The sequence below is a fragment of the Sinohyriopsis cumingii genome, chromosome 13 (assembly GCF_028554795.1).
Source record: "Sinohyriopsis cumingii isolate HCF-2022 chromosome 13, ASM2855479v2, whole genome shotgun sequence".
Classification (NCBI taxonomy): domain Eukaryota; kingdom Metazoa; phylum Mollusca; class Bivalvia; order Unionida; family Unionidae; genus Sinohyriopsis; species Sinohyriopsis cumingii.
In genome coordinates, this window is record NC_142973.1 from 11,743,120 (window position 1) to 11,768,806 (window position 25,687).

Below are 25,687 nucleotides of genomic sequence, written 5' to 3' on the forward strand. Positions count from 1 at the left end.
AGTTACCAGTTCATGGACCCGCTGAACCCGAGGGATAGTTTGTACGGAGGAAGGACCAATGCCACCTGTTTGCTGTACCAAGCCGACGAAGAGAAAGGAGAAGAAATCAAATACTTGGACGTGTGTTCGCTGTATCCCTACGTGTGCAAATATTGTCGCTTTCCTGTAGGGCACCCGCAATTGCTGACGGAACACATCGACCTGAAAAACATTCGACAATACGAAGGCTTGATCAAGTGTAAAGTTTTGCCTCCCACGAACCTATACCATCCCGTCTTACCTCACCATTGTCAAGGCAAACTGATGTTTCCCTTGTGCCGTACTTGTGCCGAAACGTGCAACCAAGACCAACCTTGTCATCACAGCCAGGAAGAACGGGCCTTGACGGGAACCTGGGTCAGCGTAGAATTGTTCAAAGCTCTGGACATGGGATACCAACTGTTAGAAGTGTACGAAATTTGCCACTTTCCCAAGACACAACAATACCGCAAGGGTGACCCCACGCAGAAAGGCATTTTCGCCGACTACGTGGATGCCTTTTTGAAACTGAAGCAAGAAGCCAGCGGCTATCCTTCCTGGTGTCACACTCCCGAAGACCAAATACAATTCAAAGAGAAATACTACGAACAAGAAGGCATCACTTTAGACCACATCGAGAAAAACGAAGGCAGGCGATCGTTTGCCAAAGTGATGTTAAATTGCTTGTGGGGTAAAATGGCACAACGACCGTGTTTACCCAAGACGGAATATTTGACAGAACCTTCCCGCTACTTCCAGATGATTCACGACAAAACCAAATACATGAAACACGTGGACGTCGTTCGAGAGAATTTGATCTTGGTCAATTACGAAGAAGATCTGGACTTTGTACAAGACGACCCTTTTGGAAATGTCATCATTGCGGCTTACGTGACAGCCCATGCTCGCTTAAAATTGTACGAAGCTTTAGAACTGTTAGAAGAACGCGTCCTGTACTTTGACACGGACAGTTGCATTTACATCCATCACCCGATTCAACATCACCCTAACATCGAAGGAGACCGTTTAGGAGCCTGGACAGACGAGCATCCCGACGACAAGATTCTAAGTTTTGTCAGTGGCGGTCCCAAAAATTACGGCTACGAATACCGGGACAAACAAGGAGAAGTGCACACGACGTGCAAAGTGAAAGGACTGACTCTGAATTATCGTACCAGTCGTGTGGTCAACTTTGGGGTATTGAAAGAAGCCTTGCAATCGGGAGAGGATGGAAACTTTAAAGTGACCACTTACCAACCGAACAAGATTGTACGTTTACCCACTCACCACATCGTCAGTCGACCTTTGGAAAAAGTTTATCAAATCGTGTACCAGAAGCGAGTTCGACTTCCCAATCATTTCACCTTACCGTATGGACACGTTGGTATAAAACATTGGTTGTAATAGGATAGTCACCCACCAGAAAGATGACTTCGCCACAGCAAGAATCGAGTGAGAAACCCGATGAGAACTCCAAGTTCAAACCCTACCATTTTCCAGTCTTCTTACCTGACTATTGTGATTGTGCCCGTCGATTGGACACGTTTCAGAAATGGCCTACGGATAGGGAAGGATTACCTTCTTCGCATGTTTTAGCTAGAACAGGATTTGTCTACTTGGGACCTGAGTCAGGATTGGGATACGAGGTACAGTGTTTCGCTTGCGGACTGAAGTTACGAATGGATCTATGTATCTATAAAGATTCAGCTATTCTGGAGCATACTCGATGGTCTCTGAACTGCCCTTACCTTTCTATGGCCTTTCCACCCATCGCACTACGGTACAATGTTGACGGTACCTTAGAGACGGTACCTTCCAGAACAGGACATAAAAAACGTAAAAAAGGAAAAATGTACAAGTTGGAGACTGCATTGAGACTAGTATAAAAAGGGGGCTATGGTCAAGATCGATAATTCATTGTGACTACCAAGACCGAGCGAACAAGATGAATACTTTGAAAAAGACATCGTTTCAGTTTGGGGATTGTAAAAAAGTTGTATCTTCCTCTAGTGTGACTAATACTGGATGGATAAGACCCATGCATTGCGACGGAAAATGTCCGGAAGGAAACTGCGATTGTCCATGTGGTTACCATTGTAATTGCGTAACGGAGTTTGCAGACGAGTGCGATTGTGAGCCTTGCGATGGGACCGATGCTGTACGTTGTGACCTGAGCGATGCCGTAAAGCATCATGGGAACTTTGTTCTCACTGCCCCTGTCATGGAAAGTGATGCTGTGCGTGTCAAACCTGAGGGATGCGAAAGCGATGCCGCTCGTCCTCTTAGACATTTTACCGGGTTTAAAGGGGAATGTTCACCTTCACGTCTACCCCCCTACGGATGTCATCCAGCCCTGAGCAAACTCCTGTTCCTGTCACCCAACCCTCATCGAAACGAACCTGTGAAAAACGAATATTCGTTTCCTGTGCGTTTGTCGGAATACTGCGACTTTGAAAATCGTCTTCAATCGTTCAAAGGAAAATGGCCAAAGTATCTGGGAGGACCGACCCCCGAAGAATTAGCCAGAGCCGGATTTTTCTACTTGGGCGAAGGAGATAAAGTCAAGTGCTTCAGTTGCGGTGTGTCACTTCACCACTGGGAACCGCAAGATTCGGCCTTCGTTGAACATGCTCGATGGTCACCGAATTGTCATTACTTACCCTTAGTGGGACCGAGACATTGAAGTAACTTTTTACCATAATCATCTGTTCATGGATACTTTACAAGAGAACATTCGTGCTTTGCCTGTGGAGTTGAGAGAACGCATTTACCGAGAGCTGGTCAAAATACAAGTGAAACGTAAAGAACAATTGCATCCGTTACGTCACCGGTGTTTGAACCACTGGTACCTGAAGGCTATACAAGGACTGATTCAATTGAAAGTGTTCCATTGGACAGACATTGATCAACGACCTCCTGGTTATAAAAAGGAATGGTTTGGTATTGACGATTCTATCTACTACATTGTAAACGTACTGCATCGAATTCCAGAGGAAGAGTTAACGAATTACCAACATCTTAAACACAATGTCAACTTGGTGAAAGAGGAAACTTCTGAACGAATTGTAATGTGTAGATTAGTGACTCAACGATTTAAATTCGACACTGAAGTGAAACCATGTTTGTGCAAAGAGTACATTTCTTGTGTCAGACCAAAGAGGATTTAGTATGACCTATTCATGGATACTTTACAAAAGAACATTCGTGCTTTGCCTGTGGAGTTGAGAGAACGCATTTACCGAGAGCTGGTCAAAATACAAGTGAAACGTAAAGAACAATTGCATCCGATACGTCACCAGATCTTTAACCACTGGTACCTGAAGGGTATAAGAGAACTGATTCGTCAGAAATTCTTTCAATGGTCAGACATTGTTCAAAACTTTGAGGTTGCTAATGATCGACATGTTCATGATTATGGTTACTTCGAGATTCACCTAGTGCAATGCATTGAGGAAGACAAGTTAAAGGATTACCAACATATTTTACGTGGAATCTACTTAGAGGAAGAGGAAACACCTAAACGAACTCTGACGTTTCGGTTACAGTATGCAAGATTTAGATTCCCTACTGGAGAACGAAGATCTCTGGCTAGAAAGTACGTCTATTGCATCCGAAAAAAAGAGAATATAAAAACAGGCTGCCATGCCACGGTTTATGTCACATGTCATCCAACAGATTCCGTGGAAGGAACTCAATGACCATATTCAAACCGTGGATCATTACCATCAATTATTACAAGAACTGTATCCATTCAATTTTGGACGACAAGTGGTGTGTGTCTTAGTGACTTGTTTTCTGGGATTTCGTTTACCAGCCGATTCTTTGTGGACTCTTTACGATCAGTACTTACCACCTCCATGGCCTTAAATGGTCACGAAAAACTCCTTTTGCTCAAAGCCTTGCGTTTTCATCTGGATACTTCTCGACCTCAACAGGAAAAAAAGATTCGTCAACTTTTAGCTACCCAAGATGTGTATGACGATGTGTGTGTAGCTTGTGACTTACACCCTCATTGGACAGATGTTCGTGATTGGAAAAAGGGGGGTTTTGAGGCTTGGACCCAAGAAGTGGCCCAGTATGCACAAGAGTTGTTCAAGGAAAAAAGTTACTTTTCAACCTGTGTTAGTGACGGTGCCAGAAGAACCCGTCACCGAGAACAACCACTCGCTTCAGGACAGGACTGTCATGGACATTCCTGAAAGGTCATTCCGAGAGGACACTTGTGTGACAATACCTCATGTAGAGACTGTAAGAACATTACACACTGTCCCTAGGACATCTTGGTTAACCAGAACATGTTGTACAGACACTTGTTTATATTCCACTTTGATCGCTTTGCTGTGTTTTATATTCCTGTACATCACTATTTGGGTTGTATGTATTTTTGTCTTTCGTGTTCATATTTGAAACATTCAATAAACGTGTTCTGAAAAAGTATATAAACTCTTGTCTTGTTTGTTTTTGTGTCACAAGTGACATTTCTGACACCATGGCTACCTCTACTGTCTCTGCTCCCTCTTCCTCTACTGTCAAAGTCATCGACGAACACTTAGATCGTGCCAGTTGGGAGGCTTTGTATCTTCGCCATCCCTTTAACATGCTCATTGCTGGACCTAGCGGTTCAGGCAAAACCGAATTCGTCAAACGTTTGATCGAACATAAACATCATTTGATCGATCGGCCCCCTCAACGGATCGTGTGGTGTTACAAAGAGTGGCAATCGGCGTACAGCCTTTTGCGAGAAAGTCAAGGCGATTCCATCGTGTTTGTGGAAGGCATTCCTAAAGAAGACGACGGCATCGTCTCTGACTCCCGTCAAACCCATTTGGTCATTTTCGACGACATGTTAGGAGAAGACGAAGAAGAAATTAAATTGTGGTTCACGCGCAAAGGGCATCACCGTAATGCCAGTGTCATTTACATCACCCAAAATTTGTTTCAACAAAGTAAAGCCCATCGCACCATCAGTCTCAATGCGCATTACGTGGTCTTGTTTAAAAGCCCTCGAGATAAATCGCAAGTGCAAGTCTTAGCCAAACAGTTAGGAACGCCTTGGCTGACTCAGGCGTACGACGATGCCACTCAAACGCCACACGCCTATTTACTCGTCGATTTGAAACCTACGACCCCCGAGGATTTGCGATTTCGTACCCACTTGTTTCACCACTGGTGCCAAGACGGAGGGCCTGTCCTGTACACGTCTCCGTCCTCGACTTCATTTCACTCCCCATCAAAAAATCTATAAAAACCTCAGACCCTTTTTCGTCTGTCTCACACAGTGTGAACATGACGTCCCTTCAGTCGCATCTTCCCGTCAAATTGATTCGTGCCTTGTATGGCATCAGTCGAGAAAAAGATCCACAAACACGAGCCCGTGTCTTAGAAGCTAGTCTCAAAGAAGTCTTACGATGGTTCACGGTGACGGCACGTCAATTACTCCAAGGAATCATTCAGATTCCTCATCAAACCCAACGCTTTTTCGATCGAAACAAAGTCGCTTTGGTCCAACTGGCCGATCCCCGCATCGACACTCAAACCAAAAAACAAATCATTTTGAAACCTGGAGGGAGCGGTACTCTAGGAGGGGTCATCATTCGCTCACTCTTAAGATGGGATCCTAATGCCCCCAAAGTTATCCCCAAGACAAAAGTCCAACGAAGCCCCAAGAAGAAAAAGAAAAAGACCAGGTCCCCAAGAAGAATAACTTCTCCAGTGGCAGGACCCTCCTCTTACCAGACACCACCCCGGAAAAAGAAAAGAAGCCCCCAGAAAAAGAAACAGAGAAAAAGTCCCCAGAAAAAGAAAAGTCCACAGAAGAAAACTAGTCGCAAGAGAGGCACTTCGGCCAGGACGCAACCTTACACTCGCAAACCACGACCTGCCACGGCCGTGACTGCGTCTCCGGCATCCTCACGTTCATCCACTTCTCCGTTGATGACACCCAGAACTGAAGAGTACTTGGAGACGTTGATCACACCAAGAACATCTCCGTTGATGACCCCCAAAAGAACTTCCCCAGTGGCAGGACCCTCCAATTTAGTGGCAGTGGCTGCTGCTCACAAAGTACCTTCTCCCAAAATCAAAGTCCAAGAAAGATCGGGCATGTTACAAAGTTTACTGGATTTGTCCAAGCAAGAACTGGCTCGATTTAGTCCGTTGCGTACCCCTGCACGACGTGTCATGCCTGTCCTCAAACTGATAAAACGTAAAGACAATCAGTGGCGACGCGTTCCAGTATAAAAAGAGCCTGTGACCAAGTCGGGGTATCAGTGAACTTGTAAAAGATGTCACCTCCAAGAAGCCACAAAAGAAAGAGACAAAGGCAGACGCGTCATCCGACAAAGCGCTTAGCCAAGCATCGACATTACCCTAAGAAAAGACACAGTCGTTCCAAGAAAAAGAGGCGTCAACAAAGGGGAGGATTCCTTGGCGATTTTGGGAAAAACATTGTCACCTTTATGACAAAGCGATAGTCCCAAAAAAAAAAAAAGATAAAAGGGTGTGCGTTAAGTCATCGACGTTAGTGTCTGTTCGGTGAATGTCCCGGAACCCACAAGCAAAAATGTCACCCTCCAGAAAACCCCAAGGAAAGAAAAGGAAAGGACTGCCACCACGTTTAGCTAAACATGGGGACATGTTATCTGTCCTGTCCAAAGCTTCTTCGCCCCTACGAAAAAAACTCATTCAAACGGCCTCCAAAGAGGTCATCGATACCGTCTGCGAATGTTGTTTGAACGTTTTGAAAGGCACGATCCCTTTGTCCAAACACCAGAAACAATGCTTAGGCAAACATCGTCACGTTCTTCGCCAAATGGTTCAAAAGAAAATTCCCATTCGTCAAAAAAAGATGTTGGTTCAACGTGGAGGCATTTTGCCTCTCTTGTTAGGCCCCATACTGAAAGGAGTCTTGGGAACCATGTTGGGAGGACTGATGGGAGCAAGATAAAAAGGCCTTCGAAAGTCCCAAGATCTCAGAATCGACCCCTGACAACCCCATGGAAGGACGAAAACTAGCTTTAGTGCCTTACAAACGATGGATGGAATACCATCGGTGGCAAGAACAACGCACCCCACATTTACCTCCCAATCCCAATTTGAGCGAGATGTCCCAGTTACAACACGAATTGCAGTCCTTGATGGATCGCCAAGATTTGTCCGAAACAGAAAAATCGCAAAAGTACGGTCAACTCTTGCAACGACTGCAACTCTTTCACCAGAAAGCTTTAGACGAAACAGCTCTACCCACTCTAAAAGATTTTAAGACCTTGATGAAAAGTCCAGCACCATCACCAGTACCAGTACCAGTACCGGTACCAGTGGTCAAGAAAGAAAAAGGAAAAGAAGAAGAAGAAGAAGGGTTTCAAACTCCACCAGAAAAAGTACGCAAGTTAACAACACCACCTACCTCCAGAATTGGATGGATTAAAAAGATGATGGCCACCCCTTCTTCATCACAAGAGAAAAAGAAAGTGAAGACAGAAGTGAAACAAGAACCGATATCCCCTGCTCAGACATCCTCCTCTTCGACACCTATTGCCGGTCGCACACGCAAAGCCTTGCAATCCAAGAAAATACCCCAAGAGAAAAAGAGTAGCCTCTTCCAAGAGTGGGTGCCTTATTAACACACCAACACAAAAAATGGAAAAAGTCTTAGCTAGCATTTACTACGATCCATCGCATCCTGCAGGTTACGCAGGAGTTCAAAAATTGTATCGTGCTGCCAAAACGCGACTGAAAAGTCTCCGTTTACCTCAAGTGCAACGATGGTTACAAGAACAAGCTACCTACACTTTGCACAAACCCATTCGCCGCAAGTTTGCCAGAAGTCGCACCCGAGTGGAAGGCATCGATCATCAATGGCAAGCCGATTTAGCCGATGTCTCTCATTTGGCCAGCTACAATCGTGGCTACAAATATTTGTTTTGTGTCATCGACGTCTTTTCCAAATTTGCCTGGGTCGTACCCTTGACTTCCAAATCGAGCAGCGAGTTAGTGCGAGCCCTGCAACGGGTGTTGAAACAAAGCGGTCGTCGCCCTCTTCGATGGCAAACGGACAAAGGCACCGAATTTCTGAACCAAGCTTTCCAAAAAGAATTAAAGAAACGTGACATTCATTTTTTTACCACCGAGAATCCCGAAACCAAAGCCAGCATCGTGGAACGTTTTCAACGCACTTTGAAAGAACGCATGTGGAAATATTTTACGCATCACCACACTCTGAAGTACATCGACATCTTACCGCACCTGGTGCAAGCGTACAACCAATCTTACCATCGAAGCATCGGACGTGCCTCGCAAGACGTGACTCCCGACAACGAAGTGCTGGTGTTCGAGCGCCTGTTCGGTACGTCCCCGACGAGGGCTGTCCCCAAGAAAAGTGGAGAGTTGACCGTAGGAGATTGGGTGCGCATTGGCAAAACCAAACGCACTTTCGACAAAGGTTACTTACCTAACTGGACGACCGAACTGTTTCGCGTCACTGGACGAGTACATGGCCGTCATCCTGCCGTCTATAAATTGGAAGACATGAACGGAGAAGTACTCAAAGGAACGTTTTATTTGCCCGAGTTACAACGTGTCACCAAAAAAGAAGACGACGTGTACGACATCGAAAGCATTCTCGAACGCAGAACCCGTAAAGTGGGCAAACGACGTGTCAAAGAAGTCAAAGTACGTTGGAAAGGATATCCACCCAGTTTCGATTCTTGGATCGACGCTTCGCAAGTCATCGACTATAAAAAGAAGAAGTGACCATCATGCCCTTTCACACATCAGACGCAGCTACGTCGACCAGTCCTTCTTCCCCTAGTTCTTCTGTGCAAGATTTACAAAAACAACCCTTGTGGGTGTGGTGTGGAGAACGTGTGCCTAAAACGCAAATCGTCTTTTTCTGCCAAATCTTCGTGGTGTATTGTGTCATCGGGGCAGCCATTGCCAATTTGAGTTTGCAACAAGGAGACAAACAATTGTGGACCATTTTATTGAGCAGTTGCATCGGTTACCTGCTTCCTAATCCCTCCCTGAAATTCTCCTCGAACGGGAACGTTGTGTCTAGTGCCAGTGCCAGTCACCACTCCAACAACCACAACCAGAACCCCATTTTGGGCGGAGACACGCCTCTGACATCCACTAACCCCTCGGACAGCCACAGAACTCTGGAATTATGAGTCACCAAAACCAATTTTACTTAACCTTACCCAGTGACAGTTCCATGGAGGTGTTTCCCAACAACACGTTGTGCTGTTACACGGCCAAATTACCTCAAGCCATCCCCTTGGATCACGAAGCCTATTGGGAAGTGGCTTTAGTAGAAATGATTCACCCTACACAAATCCAAAACATCACCGAAAAGCAAAACACTTTTGAGGTCGAAATCCTGAACCAACAATTACAAGAAGTCATGAATGACATCGGGTTTTCAGGGGACACAAAACAAGCCAGCAATCCACCCTTCAAAATCTACACCGTGAAAATTTCAGCAGGGTTTTATTTTAGTGGCCAACATTTGGTGGACACCATTGCGGACAGGTTCGAGTTCGCCTTTGGCAAAGCCCTGAACAGAATCAAAAAAAGTGTCACCCTGGAGTACCATAAAGTGGCTCGTCGCTTACTGATGAAATTTCAGGATACTCAACTGTTGTCCTTCAGGTTCAATGGTAGTTTGTTTGAAATTTTGGGTGGACATCCAACAATGCTCGCACAAAATATGAGCCCCAAGATCAACAATAATATGGATTTTTACAGAGCTTTTGGAAAACCGGTAGAACTGAACCAAGGACTGAATTTGATGTTCGTGTATTCCGATGTGGTGGAGTACAACGTGGTGGGACACACCTCCGTACCGTTACTGCGTGTCATTCCTTTCAAAGTGGATAGTACCGCAACCAGTGACCAGGAAGGTGGAAACACCTATCACGTCCACAGGGAATTTGTGCATCCTCATTATTTGCCGGTCAGCAAGTCGTATTTGGACACGGTCAACATTGCTATAAAAGGAGATTTGGGACAAAATATTCCATTCACCAAAGGAAAAGTCACGGTGAAACTCCATTTTCGAAAACGGTTCTCTCACGATTCGTAAGTAAGTCATGTATCCAGTGTACCAAGGGGTTGCACGACAGCGAGGACACGGTTTAGGAGACATGTTAAAATCGGCCTTTCGTTCGGTGGCCCCAGTGTTGAAACCGATGGTGACACGCGGATTGCACGCCTTGAAAGATGCGGCACTGACGCAAGGCAAAGAATTTCTCCAAAATGTCATCATCGACAAACAAAACCCTAAAGAAGCCTTCATGAGGGCAGGCAAAAATGTCTTGCTGCAAACGGGTAAAGACATTTTGGGCCGACGAGACACACCTATAAATGCCCTGCACGCTACCGAGTCAAGCATTCAGCAAGGACAAGGCAAAAAGAGACGACGAAGAAGAAAACACCCTTTCACCAGACTTCAAGCGAGAAAGGCCAAGAAAAGAAGAACCGTTCGAGACTTAGACGTTTTCGATTATTGAGACACAGAACAAAAAAAATGATGCACCGAGAGTCTTGCGCTTGTTCCAAGACGGAACTGGATCTGTTTGTCATGCCCCCCACCATGATGACCATGCAAGAATCTCAGTGGGTGGAATTTCACCCCGTCTCCTCATTGACCGATTCCGCTCCCATCGAGTTTGAAATCAAAGGACAGCCCGAAGATTACATCGATCTGAATAGCAGTTACTTGTACCTGAAAGTCAAAGTTGTAGATAAGACAGGAGGTGATATAGACACTGAAGCAGTAGCTCCCGTCAACAATTTCATGCATTCCTTGTTCAGTGGAGTGGACTTGTACTTGAACAACAAACTGGTCAGTAGCAGCATGGATACTTACCCTTATCGGGCCTACCTGGAAAATCTCTTGACGTACGGAATAGATGCCAAGAACACTCATCTCAATGCCTGTGTGGTATGGGAAGCTGACGAAGCAGGCGAGTTTGAAACATTCGAAACTGATGCATCAGCCAAAAAAAACAATGATGGATTTGTAGAACGAAGAGACAGAATCAAAGGACCCAACAAAAGTTTAGAACTGATGGATCGTTTACATTTGGACATGTGGTTGCAAGAGAAATATTTGCTGAACGGGGTGAATGTTCGCCTGAGACTGAATCGGAGCAGTACCGCTTTCCATTTATTGGCTAATGATGACGATTACAAAACCAAAATCCAAGAAGCCAGACTCTACGTGCGACGTGTGGAAGTGCTACCTAAAGTGGGAAACGACATCAGTCAGACGTTGAGCAGAACGACTGCCAAGTATCCCATACGACGCGTGGAAGTGAAAACCTTCACCATTCCCAAGGGACAGCGATCCATGATCGAAGATCATTTGTTCCAAGGACAGCTACCCAAACGTTTAATCATTGGTATCGTCGAGAATACAGCCTTCAACGGAACTATCAATAAAAATCCTTTCAACTTTCAACACTTCGACGTGTCTAAGATCGAAGTCAGTCGCGATGGCAAGACCTTGTGTACCCGACCTTTTGAACCCAAATTTAAAGAGAAGAATTACTTGAGGTCGTACTTGTCCCTGTACGAAGCCACCGGACAGTTAGGAACCAACACCAGTCATGGCATTACGTACGAGGATTATGCAGGAGGCTACGCTTTGTGGGCTTTCGATTTCACTCCAGACCAAGGCAGCGACGAGGGACATTTCCACCCTATAAAATCCGGCCAGATTCGTGTGGAAATTCAGTTTGCAATCAAAGACTCCGGTGTTGATGATAATCCAACGTTGAACGTCATCCTGTATGCAGAATTCGATAATACCATAGAAATCAACAGTTTGAGAGAAGTCATTCTAGATTATTAGAAGTCATGGAAGACTGTTATCCCTCTTTACCTAGTGGAGAAACTTTGGAGATGAAATGTGAGGAGACCGTGGAAGGAGAAGAATCTCAAGACAAAGACGAAGAAGTTTTGATGAAGTCGAGATGGCCAGAACAAGAAGCCCATTTAGTCTCCTGTTTTGCCAAACACTTGGTCGACAAAATGACGGAATTGATCAAGAAAAATTGCTATGGATGTCAAAACGATCATCCCAGTCAAATTCAACACGATAAATGCCTGATGTTAAGTCAAGAAGAAAAATTGGACGAGTATCTGGACGAAGCTTGGAGCCTCATCTCGAACAAAGACGTGTTGCACCAGTGGTATAAAGACTTGCGTGAACATTCTTGTCCACCATTAACCACTCAAGAGATCCATCGTATCGAAGCTCTCCTGAATCAGAGTGAGGAAACAGAACGAATAACCGTTTATTCGTCAGACATTTTCAAGCAAAAAGTCAGGATCGAATTGACGACTTATTATTACCTGTGAAGAAGAAGAAAAAAACAACACAGAAATCAATGGATACCTGGGAACTTTATTACCTTTTGAACCACAGTTCGTATACAGCTTCTTGGAATCCTGTCGTCTGTGCTAAAGATGAACTCCCTCATCGCAAACCTAAAGACCATCAAGCTTACGTGATCAACACGGACGAAAGTCATCTCCCAGGAACCCACTGGGTAGCCGTCTACTTTCCTCAAGAAGGATGTGTGGAATATTTCGATTCGTACGGATTGCCCCCTTTGGAAGACGATATCATTGACTTTATGAGAAGAAATGCTCAAACCACCCGATTCAATAACGTGAAATTACAAGGCACAGATTCCTTGGTGTGTGGACAATATTGTGTGTATTTTCTGCATCATCGCAGCCTGGGTTATTCCTTAGAACATTTAGTGACTCATTTCGATCCTCGTTCTTCTGCTAGAAACGATGTGAAAGTAGATCGATGGTTCTGTGACCATTATGCTTATCTTTTGTCTCAAGCTAGGAAACGTAGTGTCCATCAATGGCCTAATGATTTCCAACAGTGGAAATCACAATTTCATTCACAACGTTGTCAGCCTTGTTTAAAGTAGATAGTATTTGAAGAAAAAAATGTTTGTGATTTGAAAAAAAAATTGTTAGATGTTATAGTGTTGGATTAATGTTAAAAATGTTAGAGTTGTTGTTGTTTAGTGTTAAGTGATTTTTGAATAAAAAATGTTGTGTTTTGAAAAAAATGACTTTGTGGTTTGTTTAGCTATAAGAATGTTGGATTGATGCTCTTTCATTTCTTACTATCCCTCTCATGAACGTTGCGGCTCGAAAACCGTGTGGGGATGTTTTCCTTCACGTCCGCGCTTTCACTTTAAGAACCGGGTTGTTCCCAGTCTAGCCATCCATTGTCGACTCATCCTCCTAAGAAGATGTGCTCCAAACTAGCTAAGCTCAACGAAGCCTACGTGAATTTGCATAGGGTCAGACACAGTCTGATACCGAAGCCAGAAGAAATAGAGAATGTGAGAATGTTAAAAATCACTGAAGACCTGATAGAAGAGCTCTTCAGAGAAGAAATGAACAAGGAGAAAGAAGAATGGACAGAGAAGTACAGACTTCAGAGACAGCAGCAACAGCAGCAACAGCAGCAGCAACAACAGCAACAGCAGCAGCAACCTGAAGCTGACAGAGGCTTTGTCGATTGTCGTATCGACACCAAAGAATTCTTCTTCTCTTTCCGAAGAAGCAGACCTATCGCCAGAAAGTCTATCCTCAGAGGACATCGCATTCTTAGAAACTAAAAAAGAATGCCATAGCAAAACAAAAAACAGCCCTTTTCAGGGCTACCCAATACTCTAGAAAAGAAATAACTATTAATTTGCCAATGTGTGTAGGTAGAGTAGTGTGAAAATAAACACTAACTCTTTCTTAAAGAATGTGAGGGTATGAGTTTGTGTGTTTGTGCTTGTAAGTGATAAAATAGGTTGGTGTGGATAGTAGATTAAAATGATGTTAGTTTTTTTTTTTTGGCTGTTAGAGGTATATATTTTGGGTTAGATTGGATTGCTTTGCGTATGTGGATAGTCCATTGAAGTGATTTATAAAAATTTTAAAATATTGATGGGTAGCATAAAAAAGTGAGTGAGTGTTTCTTTTAGGTCCGCGCGTTGTTGTTTTATTTTTTGTTCATGATCTAGGTAAGATCAATTTTATGTTATTAGGGGATGTTTTCCATCACGTCCGCGCTTTCAGTATAAATTGAAACTCGTTCGGCAGTCCAGCTACCCATGTTGATTGATCAACAGTAAAAATGAGCAGAAGACTGACTAAATTGATGGAACTTCAGATGCATCTGGAGTATGCCAGATACCTACTGAACGAGCTGACTGCGGAGGCCCTTGTGGAAGAAGTGAGAATAGAACAGGAGGAGAAGGAGAGAAAAATGAAAGAAGAGAATGAAAGAAAGAGAGCTGAACCACAATCACAACAAAGACAAAGACAAAGAAGACAGAGGGAAGAAGAAGTGTTCACTATTCCGCAAACGGAGGAGTGGGATAGTGAAGCCACTCACCCACCGTCTGCTCTTCAAACAAGTCATGTGAATTGGACTAATGATTGGAGTAGACGTTGTGTCTGTGGTGCCAGACCCGGAAGGTGCCACCATTAACCAGGGGTCTCTGAAGTTTAAAAAAAACAGCCCTTTTCAGGGCTACCCAATACTCAAGAAAAGAAATAACCATCAATTTGCCAATGTGTAGGTAGAGTAGTGTGAATATAAACACTAACTCTTTATTAATAGTGGAAGTGTATGTGTTTGTGTGTTTGTAAGAGCTCAGGTATGTTTGCGTGAATAGTAGATTATGGGTTTCTTAGCAAATGTGGAGAGTATAGTTAGGGTTATATTATATAAAATGAGAAAGTAGGGGGATGTTTTCCTTCACGTACGCGCGATGTTGGTCATCATCTAGGTAAGATCCATTCTATGTTTTAGGGGGATGTTTTCCTTCACGTTCGCGCTTTTCGTATAAGAACCCACAGTATTAGTTGTTCAAACCATTCTGCAAAGAATACAAAGAAGAAGATGGCGTCAAACCAAATGGACAAATTACAAACCTTGCAAGACGTTTTAGACAACTTAGGAATAATGGAACAGATGCTAATAAGACTGGTTGAAGACCATTATTCCTATAGTCCCCATCGTGTGAAGATGGAAATTAACAATTTAAGGAAAGCAAAGGACAAGATTAGTGGTGTCATGAAAGAGATCAAGGAGGAGAAGGAGGATGAAGAGGAAAAGATAAGAATAAGAACATGGAACGAAAAAATTGAAAAAGAAGAGGAAAATGAGAAGAGGAAGAAAGAAGAAGAAGAGGAGGAAGAGAAGAAAGAAGAGAAGGAGAAAAAAAAGAAGAGAAAGAGTGTTGGAGCTAAAATAAGAAGTTGGTGGAGGAAAAGAAGAAATTAGAAGAAGAAAACCCAAAGGCCCTTTTCAGGGCCAGCCATATTTCTCGAAAAGAGATAGTCTTTGAATTGCCTACCCCTTTTTAAAATTTAAATTTAAATTTAAATTTAAAAAAACTTTTTTAAAAAAAAAAAATCCCATGTTAAATTCCCCTTGTACGTATAGTATCCCACGATTTATTCCCATGTTAAATTCCCCTTGTACGTAAAGTGTCCCACGATTTTATTCCCATGTTAATTCCCCTTGTACGTAGAGTGTCCCACGATTTTTCTCCATGTTAAATTTCCATTGTACGTAGAGTGTCCCAAGGGTGTTTTTAATGCTAATTCCCATTGTACGTAGGGTGTCCCCATTCACTACTTACATTATTAAGTTTCCCTTCATTTACGAAAGGAAAACAATCCAACAAAACATTAATTTATAAATTGCTCTGTTAGATTTGTACTACGATTTTAGTTACATCTGTACTACGATTTTAGGTACAGCACTTTTATTTTGAGCGGTTTCAGCCACAATGAAGCAATCTGATATTTTTTAATTCTTTTGTCTTAAGCTTAACAGTTCAACGTCAGTATTTCTTATCAGGTTTGTTTCTTTGCATCGACTTTATGCCGACGCCAATAAATATGACACTTTGCGGACTTCTCTGTAATACAATGAGTTCACCGAATTCATCAAATGAAATTGGATGCAAGCAGAAATGAGTTGCTTGAGGGATTACTAAGTGTATGAAGCTAGGGTGATACTAACCTTGTTCTTTTGTCAATTCCAGATTCCCGACGACCCGGATCCATGGCATCACTCCGTTCTTCGCAGTTTTTTCTCGGACGTATCAGAATAGCAGCAAAAGTGTCGTGGTCAAGAATGCTTTTGTAGGAGTCCATCTCTACTGGGTCATTGAAGGACCAGGTCGGTCTTTGGCGTTACACGTTTTAACAAATTCAGTCGTTCTTTTTGGGACGAATTTTCAAAAGTATGAATTTATGAAATTGAATATAATTGTTTTAGAACAGATTATAAATAGGCAACACAATTTGGGGGAGAAACGAGTGAATAAATTAAGGTAATGCGTAATAATCAGTTGTTGTGTTCGTGTTTGACATGTCTGTCGCAAAGCATATTTTTGCTGAATACTTTACCTTTATACCCATTGATGTTGTTTGGACTTCATGTTTGACTTAACTTGGATACCTGGGGGATAGAGACATATAATGGATTTCAACCGGCGTAGATTCGTACCTAATGATGACCTCAACTGGCGAGGAGACTCGTACCTAATGATGACCTCAACTGGCGAGGAGACTCGTACCTAATGATGACCTCAACTGGCGAGGAGACTCGTACCTAATGATGACCTCAACTGGCGAGGAGACTCGTACCTAATGATGACCTCAGCTGGCGAGGAGACTCGTACCTAATGATGACCTCAACTGGCGAGGAGACTCGTACCCAATGATATCTCAAATTGCAATTGCGACTGTCCTAAAAAGTGGACAGAAATAGTTCCTTCTTGAAACCTTTAATTTTGTCCGTTTATTTCTCCATGGAAGCAAACAGTGATTTTCATCCAGGAATCAAAGTACAGTTACAATTACTATCATGCTGTCACAGGTGTTTATCCATAGGGGTTCTCGGTTTGTAGCGTTTTATCTGTAGGGGTCTGCAGTTTGTGGCTGTTCATATAACATCTCAGCAACAATTGCTCTTATTGTATTGTTCGTTTATAAAGGCTTTTTGACTTGTCATAGGCTTTTCTTTTAATTCTGCGGGAAGAGCAATGTAATTTTCACGCTGACGGCCGCCTTTGGCTTGTTCCTTTTCCAACGATGCTCTCAGTTGAAGCCTTTTCAGTTTCCGAAAAATCTTCATGTGTCCTAGTGTTACCTTATAAATGCCTATTTATTTCAACTACGAACTTTGAGATTACTATTTGAATTGGCTATGGGGAGGATTCTTTAGAATAATTTGAGTACGAATGAAAGCTCTTCCTAGTTCATGCCATGTGGGGTGCATGTGCCATGTGCGGTGCATGTGCCATGTGGGGTGCATGAACATATATGTAAATACAGCATCAGGTCTCAGTGATGATTGAAAGTAAATACATATATGATGGACTGTTCGGTTACATTTATGGTAACTGGGTGAGATGATTCGGAGTCACAAATAATACATACATACTATTTATATGCTTTTAGATCCAGTGCTGCTGAAGGTGGGGTCTTATGTTTTCATTTGCTTAAATAAGTTGTTGAATTGGTCAGCTGGGATATAATACTGCTTAACTTTTTTAATTTACTTGAAAACGACTTTAAATATTGTAATAAATTAAATGTGTACTAAAGAGAAAAAGTTTAGTGTAAACAAAATTCTTACGAATAAACTTGAATATTTTGTCCCCAAAAAAATTAATTGACTATAAATGAGAAATATAAGATAATGCACGATGGGAGTTTTCGTAAGCACTGCAAATATTCAAGCTCCTGTAATCCGAATATTTTGTTTCTGATATTCTTCTCACTTTGAAAATTATGGCTTAATTTAAAACACCTTTTCCTTTGCCCATTTTGCACTATTTTTATTTGTTCCAAAATTACATTTATTTGCTCATATATTGTTTCAATTCTTTCACAGAGGAATATCACCTCATGCCATTGAGATGTGATGCCTTCCCTGGACTGACCAGTGACAACGCGACTATGAAAAAAAACCTCATTGTGGATGGGTAGGATGAAAGCTGAAAACATTCTGTATTACATGCAGGCATGAGAAACAATGGCAGTAGTTGTGTTGCTTTTGTATTTACTGCTTAGCAAAACATGGGGAAGAAAAATAGTTTTTGTAATCAAAGTCAGAGCCAGATTGTGGGAAGAAAATGGGTTTTAAAAAATTGCAAATGTGCAATCAGTATATAAAATTTTGTTCTTGATAATGGTCAATTAATTTCTCAAATTTTAAGACATTTTCAAATTTATCTCAAAAATGAACGAGATCTTTCCAGATTAAATTCAAGACTGGAATTGAGCTTATTGCATTTCGAATCTTCAGTTTGAAGTGCTTACAAACATTGAATAGAAAATACTAATATTTAAGATTTGAGTTTGACAAGTACAGTTAAATATAGGTCAATTTTTCAATTTTCCGGTCTCTGCTTGTCATTGCATTCTGTTTGTGCAGGTGTACAGAGGATAGCAGTCTGGTGGGAAACTTTACTCTAGTCAAGACAGGCGAGGTGGCCACTGATCTTCGTACCTTTCGGTTCTACAATAGTCCTTTCGTAACCATCCAATGCATCGTGCGCGTTTGTCCCCAGGGATCCACGTCATGCGATTTTGTAAGCAACACAATGTATCAGTTTAGTCTTTCATGAAATGTATAAGACATTTTCAGAAAAGAAAGAAAAAGTCCAGAAGACAAAATAGGCAACACTATAGAAAGAAAACCAGACAAAATGGCAGAAAGACGGATCGAAATACAAGGTTTCACTGAAACTTTTAAATAAAACTACACGAGGGCTTGAGCAAATACAGCAAACATATAAAAATGGAAAACATATTATGCTCATTGTAAATGAAATCAGATAATTAAGGCTGTGATAAGAAATTAGTTACATTTGGAACTAACCCAACCACTAAACTTCGATACCGCTGAAACGTGACAGAATGGTGCTTTGCGCACATTACATTTTGAGTTTGATTTTAATAGCGTGAGACGCCAAAGATGAGGTTCCATTCTCGGCCCTGGGCGTAGCTGAAAATTGTTTCGTTCTGCCTGAAGTGAATATCAAAGACCGATACCTAGTAAAATATATCTCCTAATTAGCTGTTAGTGACGTCATTCTCAAAATGTGGCTTCATTCACATAAAGTCATGTCCTCAAAACGCCCCACTGAACTGTTTTGGTCAATGGGTAGCCTCACATCCAGCGCGCATTCGAAACATCCTTATTTATATTTGATGAAAGTCGAATACCTTCGACTCTCTAAAAAAGACGCGGAGACTCGGAGTTAATTGAAGTGATACCAGATTGGTAAGATTTTGGAGGGCCCACATAAGGCAGGATGTGCACGAGCAGATTCTTGTAAAATGATAGATGTTGAGAAAATAAATGGCGGAGGGGGGGGGGTGACATAGGCGAATGCGATTTGATAACTTCCCTCAGGCGTGTTGTAAAATAAATAGTACTATGACGTCATCGTGTGCGTTACATCAAAAATGTCAACTAATATACAGCTTAGTTGGGTATCCAACAATTTTCCTGACTAATATAAATTTAACTTTCACTACCGCAAAGGTGTGAATTGGTATGGTTTGTTTTCATTGTTTTACGTTGACTTAGTCGATTGCATTGATCTGTTAGCGCTACGGACATGACACCGTTAGCGCTTCTGACCTTGGTTTGACAGTCCATTGCATGGCGCCGTTAGCGCTTCTGACCATGGTTTGACTTTACATTGCATGGTGCCGTTATTGCTTTGGAACTTGGTTTGACTGTCCATTGCATGGCGCCGTTAATACTTTGGACCTTGGTTTGACTGTCAATTGCATGGCGCCGTTAGCGCTTCTGACCTTGGTTTGACTTTACATTGCATGGCGCCGTTAGCGCTTCAGACCATGGTTTGACCGTCCATTGCATGGTGATGAAAACAAAAGCAAGCAGCAGATAACTATCAACAGCCATCTTGGAACAAAAGGACACTTTGAAACAATCCATCGTAACAGTTAGGAGCGAAGATTCCAAACTTGATTTAGAATAGCCGTTAATTGAATCACGTCACCGTTGTGAGAATGATATCACTAACTAACCAATCATGTGACTAAGGTATTGCTAGTTACCAACCTATGACAGTGACTAGTCATTCTTGGCCGGCCTCGGGTAATGTCGATATCGGAAATACCAATCGAAAGCATCATGGGAAAATAAGTTGGAAGGCAAAGTTACGTCATTTTTTAAGTGGATACAACGGGCAGGTGAAATATCGTATTTAAACCTCAGAACCAATTTATTGAAGAAATAGGTAATATCTATAAGTGAGCGAAGCTTGCTTGACATCATATGCAGGTTTTGTTTGACTTATCGTTACGCCACGTAGATGTGATATGCAATAGGCAGTGCGTGTATCGTTTATGCTTTCATTTTAATCTTAAATGAAAAAATAACGAATTTAAACAAATCTTCAATGAATTAAAGATTGTTTAGTGCCACTCTACGTAACATATTTCTGTAGGTTTTAAGCCTAGCGACAACTATCATATGTTAAAGTGGAGTTAAATTTCGAAGAATTTTGTAGATCTATGTTATACAACTGTGAAAGTCAAGATAAGCCGTTTCTTTTCAATGGTAAATTTAATCATTTAATCGTGCTAATGCATTTAATTTGTAGCTGGGGAATTTTTAACAACTCTCTCTCTCTCTCTCGCACACACACAGACACAGACACACACACACACACACACACACACACACACACATGCAAACGTTCATATTTCTGAGTAGGATTGCTGATAATATCATAAACGGGCCCATTGTTTAACCTGGACCTAAATGCATTTCAGGTACTGTATATTTTTTTCCTTTATTTACTTTTGAAATTTAGTAATTCATATTTTACTTCGTCTTAAAAGGAGATGTCGTCTTCACACTAATGAAACAGAATAATTACCGCTATGTGCATAGTAAGGTTAACAAAAATGGCTTGATTTTTCTCTTCAAAATTTAAACACTAAGAAGAAAGCGGAAAGAGAAATTTTCCAGATACGAAATTCACATAAAAAATTTCCCGATATTTATAGAAGAAATTAATATTCCACGCCACGCACAAAAAACACATAATGTACAAATATACACATGCTGTACATATACACATGATGTACACGTACACATAATGTACATATACACATGATGTACATGTACACATGATGTACATACACACAGAAGCACAGGAGTCGCTGTTCGAAGCCTGCAAACAATACATGAAATGTATGTCTGCACACATTTCGCCAAAATTGTCCTCTCCTAGTTTTGGCACAATTTATATTTCACTTTGTGATGTCAGTGTTATGAAAGAGTGTAAAGAAGAAACTCTTTGTTTACATTTGCTCAACACGCCAGTAGCAGAACAGTCTATTTTTTGTGACGATTTTACTTTTAATCATTGTAGAATTATTTCACACTTTATTACTCTTAACCAATTACAAAGCGATTATACGTCTAAGGTCATAATCACGGGTTATTTCATACTTTGAATTAAATGAGTAAATTGCATATTAGAGGGTCAAAAACCCGGAAGTAATAAAGGTGCTCATCTTTTCTTAAATAGTGTTTTATGCGAAAACTCTTGAGACCAAAAAGTCGACGTAAAATTTGTAAACGTAATATACTCATTGGTTCTTCTGATCTCACTCCAACATCCAAACACCTATGCTTTCTTTTTGGGTGGTAATCTAACCAGAACGTGTTTTACTTCGATCATTGGTTCGTCGTTTGACGTAATTGTTCATATCAAAATGTAACAGACGCGCACACTAGGCTCCATAGAAGATAGACACTAGAGAACTTCATTTTTAGTCGTAATGTTCGTCAATAAGTACCTGCTGACAGGGGACCGTCATCTTTCTTCCATATAGAACAAGATAATGTTTCTGGTTGACTGATTATCATTCAGAACAGACGCCATTGGTTAGAATGCCACTGGTAGAGTTTGCGTTTACCAAAATGTAAGAAAAGACTTGCCCATATTATATTTCAACTTATTTTGTTTTGCGACCTTTTATCGACTTAATTAAATTAGTCTTTACAAGCATACGGGAGGTCGTGGGATCGAGACCCGGCCGAGTCATACCAAAAACTTATAAAAATGGCGCAAACAACTGCCTCGCTTGGCGCTCAGCATTAAGAGGTTAGTGTTAGGACTGGTCGGCCTGGTGTCAGGATAATGTAACTGCGTGGGACATCATGCTACCAGTACCGTCTTAAGGCATGGGCACACTGGGCAGTTGCCTAGGGCCTCATACTTCTAGGGGAATCATGCTACCCATATTGTTAATGAATACTGTCCGGTAGGGTGCCCCAGTGCATTGCTTTGCCCAGAGCCTAAAATGTTGTTAAGACGGCACTGCATGCTACATGTCCGTGGCATGATGCCCCAGCACTAGACATCACAATAAAGTACCACACTGCAGACATCGTAGTGATATGACTGAAAAATTCTTAAAGCTACGCTAAAAAAAATCCAAATCACACACACAAGCATACGGTTTATTTGTTCATTTTTGCGACGGATGAAAGAGTTGTTCCCACTACTTGCAGAGTTGTTCCGGAAGAAGAAAAAGATCTTCTGCCGTGGTTAGCGAGCCTAAGACCCTCGACAGAGTGGAGATTGTCTTCACTCACCTGACTGTGCATGATCTGCATGAATACGTATCTGAATCATCCTCGGCCGATAAAATAGGTATACTTGATGCATTTCCCATTTGCTGGTATTGCGCTTCCATCAGAAAAGTATCCTAGGCCAATAACCGTTACATTACATTATCTTCTGGGCCGGCCGAGTCTTGGCGGGGCTATGAACAGGATCATGTTTTTATTCATTTTTCCGGCGAGCGTTCTGGTTACTTTGACAGCCATTGTTCCGGCGAGCGTTCTTGTTACTTTGACAGTCATTGTTTCGGCGAGCGTTCTTGTTACTTTGACAGTCATTGTTCCGGCGAGCGTTCTTGTTACTTTGACAGTCATTGTTCCGGCGAGCGTTCTTGTTACTTTGACAGTCATTGTTCCGGCGAGCGTTCTTGTTACTTTGACAGTCATTGTTCCGGCGAGCGTTCTTGCTACATTGACTGTTTCAGTCAGATAATGTTTGCAACCTAAATGTAACCAAAGTTAATACTCAGTTCAAAGGAAGCAATAGAGGCATACACGAGACAGATTCATTTAGTCATAGTTAAAGGAGGGAAGCAAGATGGTAACAAATGTTCCTTGTCTATTTACGAGTTTGATAAAGAGTTTTCTCTGTTAAGTTTTGGTCGCAATAAACACCTTCGGCCAACACACCAAAAACATCCTTGATTACTAATTTATGACACTCTAGACTAATTATTCCAAATTTAGTCTGAAAATTTTGCCAACAAACCGTAGTGATTGGTTGTAATTTAAAATCCTCCCTTGTGGATTATGGGTATACAAAATTTGTTCAGAATTATTTATGACAAACGATAGTAATCTTCAGCTTCACGACCACCTAAAGTAATAGTTTGATCAATGAAAGTTAATCTAAACTGGCCATCATAGGCATCTCTCTCTCTCTCTCTCTCTCTCTCGGGGCAAGGCCATTTCTTTTTATGATATATTCAATATAATGTCCAGACGATACAAATTTTTCTCTGCTTGCCTGTTCTTGTAGCAATAACAGGTTTTCTTAAATATTTCATAAATATAAAAAAATAACAGCCAACAACAATGATGATATAAAAATAAACTAATAAAAGAGACGACGCGCTGCGATTAAACTAGCAAACTTTCCGTAGTATGAAGCTGTAGTGTTTGCTAATTTTAAAGCCATTAATAGTCCTTTCTGGTCTGCATTATGAACACAATTTCCTATCCATATTTCTACTTTTAAAAAAAGTCTCATTTGAAAGATTCTTGAATGGGAAATTGTCCCGCTTAAATTTTTCAGACTATAGTTCAATAATCCTATGAATAAAGTTTATGCAGTTAGTTCGGCTTTGGGGTCGATAGCAACGTAGCTTGTATCTGCATTATCGGTTCCCCTTGGTTAATGTTTTGTGGTTTATTGCTTTTGTTGATGTTCAAACGATCGAACGGTATTGTCTTATGAGATTTCTTGTTTCCTATTGCAGTTGCCATGGCGAATTCCATCATGCTGTCAGTCATTGCAAGATACTTAAGGATAAATATATATTGAATATGTTTAGATTTCCTAATTTGTGGAGGGTTGCTATGTTGTTGTCAGAACCAAGTATATATTTATACCTACAATAAATGGCCAGAAAAGGGATATGTTTGGCAACTTATTCATAATAGATTTGAATAATCTCTCTCTAATCTGTATGCCTGTCTCTGTCTCTGTGTCTGTCTGTTTCCCTCCCCTTCCTCTCTCTCTCTCTCTCTCACACACACACACACACACACACACACACACAATAAAAATGGTATCACGTGGGATTTCAGAGTAAAATGGAAATAGACTTACAAGTATATATTCGATCAGATATTAACATTGGCATTTGCAACACGATTTCACATCGAAACTGACTCATCCAAATAACCACAATCTGTTATTAGGATAATACAACGAATACAAGCCAGGGGTATTTGCTTGACCGAGCGGTGTCAAATCCTGGCGTGATTCCCGCTAGAAGTCACAAGTTTACCCCAGATTTCCAAAGACTTCCATACAATTTCAGTTGTAAATTAGGAAGCCCGACGTGTCCGTTCTATACATACATTTTACCCTAATCAATGCAAGACCACAGATCTCACAACTTGCCAAATATGTCAACCGCACATATGCGTGGTTTCTCTTCGTTAGGTTTGCATAACACCAGCAGTTCACGCCGTAGTAACTATATAACTATCCCCTAACATAGGGAACTATTTTAACTACGCCACCTTAGGCCACTCAATTCATGGTTTCTAGGCACGTTTTGCCTGTAAAACTGCATTACATTTGCCACCATGGCGACATAAACGGTATCTGCCGAGTGCTTTCTTATTTATTCCTTTTGTGTAATTTGCCTGTTTCCTACCGTAAATACTGCCACTGCAGTCACACCATCAATGTACACAGAGATTCTAATAGGGACTATAGTACGACAGGGACACTCATGCGGCTCTAACCTGAATGTACTAAATGTGAACCATGGCATCATGGAAACTCACTAACACTTCACTCCGTGACGTTGGCTCCTAATAATTGGCTAATTATTTCGGGCTAAGGAATATATCCATTGCACCGAATTCCAATGATCAGACATGTAATCACCAAACTCTTAAGAATGCCTTAAAACAGGGCGCTATAACCAAATGTGCATACTCCAAATTTATTACAGTAGTATAGTAGAACCATAAAACTGTTTGCTTATATATTACAAAATCACTTGTAAACCACCATTTTATGATTGAGATCAGAAAGATAAGACTGCGATTGTATTTATGTTGTTGTTTTTATTTGTTGGTTTTTGTTGTTGTTGTTTTGTTGATTTTTAATCGAGCATACGGACTATCGGGATCAGAGGGGAATTTAACCTAGTACGAATCCCGAATTAAGAAGCAATTACAAAATATGTACCATGTTCTTCCCGCTTCATTTGGCCCTTATTTACCTGCAAAATGAAG

The 25,687-nt window shown here is 41.5% G+C and overlaps 1 protein-coding gene across 2 annotated transcripts in view; it reads left to right on the forward strand.

The window, feature by feature from the left end:
• LOC149784945 (uncharacterized) overlaps positions 1-24,327 on the forward strand; it is a 40,405-nt gene extending 16,078 nt beyond the window's left edge. For both annotated transcript variants that reach the window (XM_089931167.1, XM_089931166.1), the window contains exons 5-9: positions 16,107-16,243; positions 17,966-18,056; positions 18,509-18,665; positions 22,640-22,781; positions 24,190-24,327. In XM_089931167.1, the coding sequence (XP_089787293.1) occupies positions 16,107-16,243; positions 17,966-18,056; positions 18,509-18,665; positions 22,640-22,781; positions 24,190-24,254 (592 nt within the window). In that variant the 3' untranslated portion in view covers positions 24,255-24,327. The remainder of the gene's footprint in view (positions 1-16,106; positions 16,244-17,965; positions 18,057-18,508; positions 18,666-22,639; positions 22,782-24,189) is intronic.
• The last annotated feature ends 1,360 nt before the right edge of the window (positions 24,328-25,687 follow it).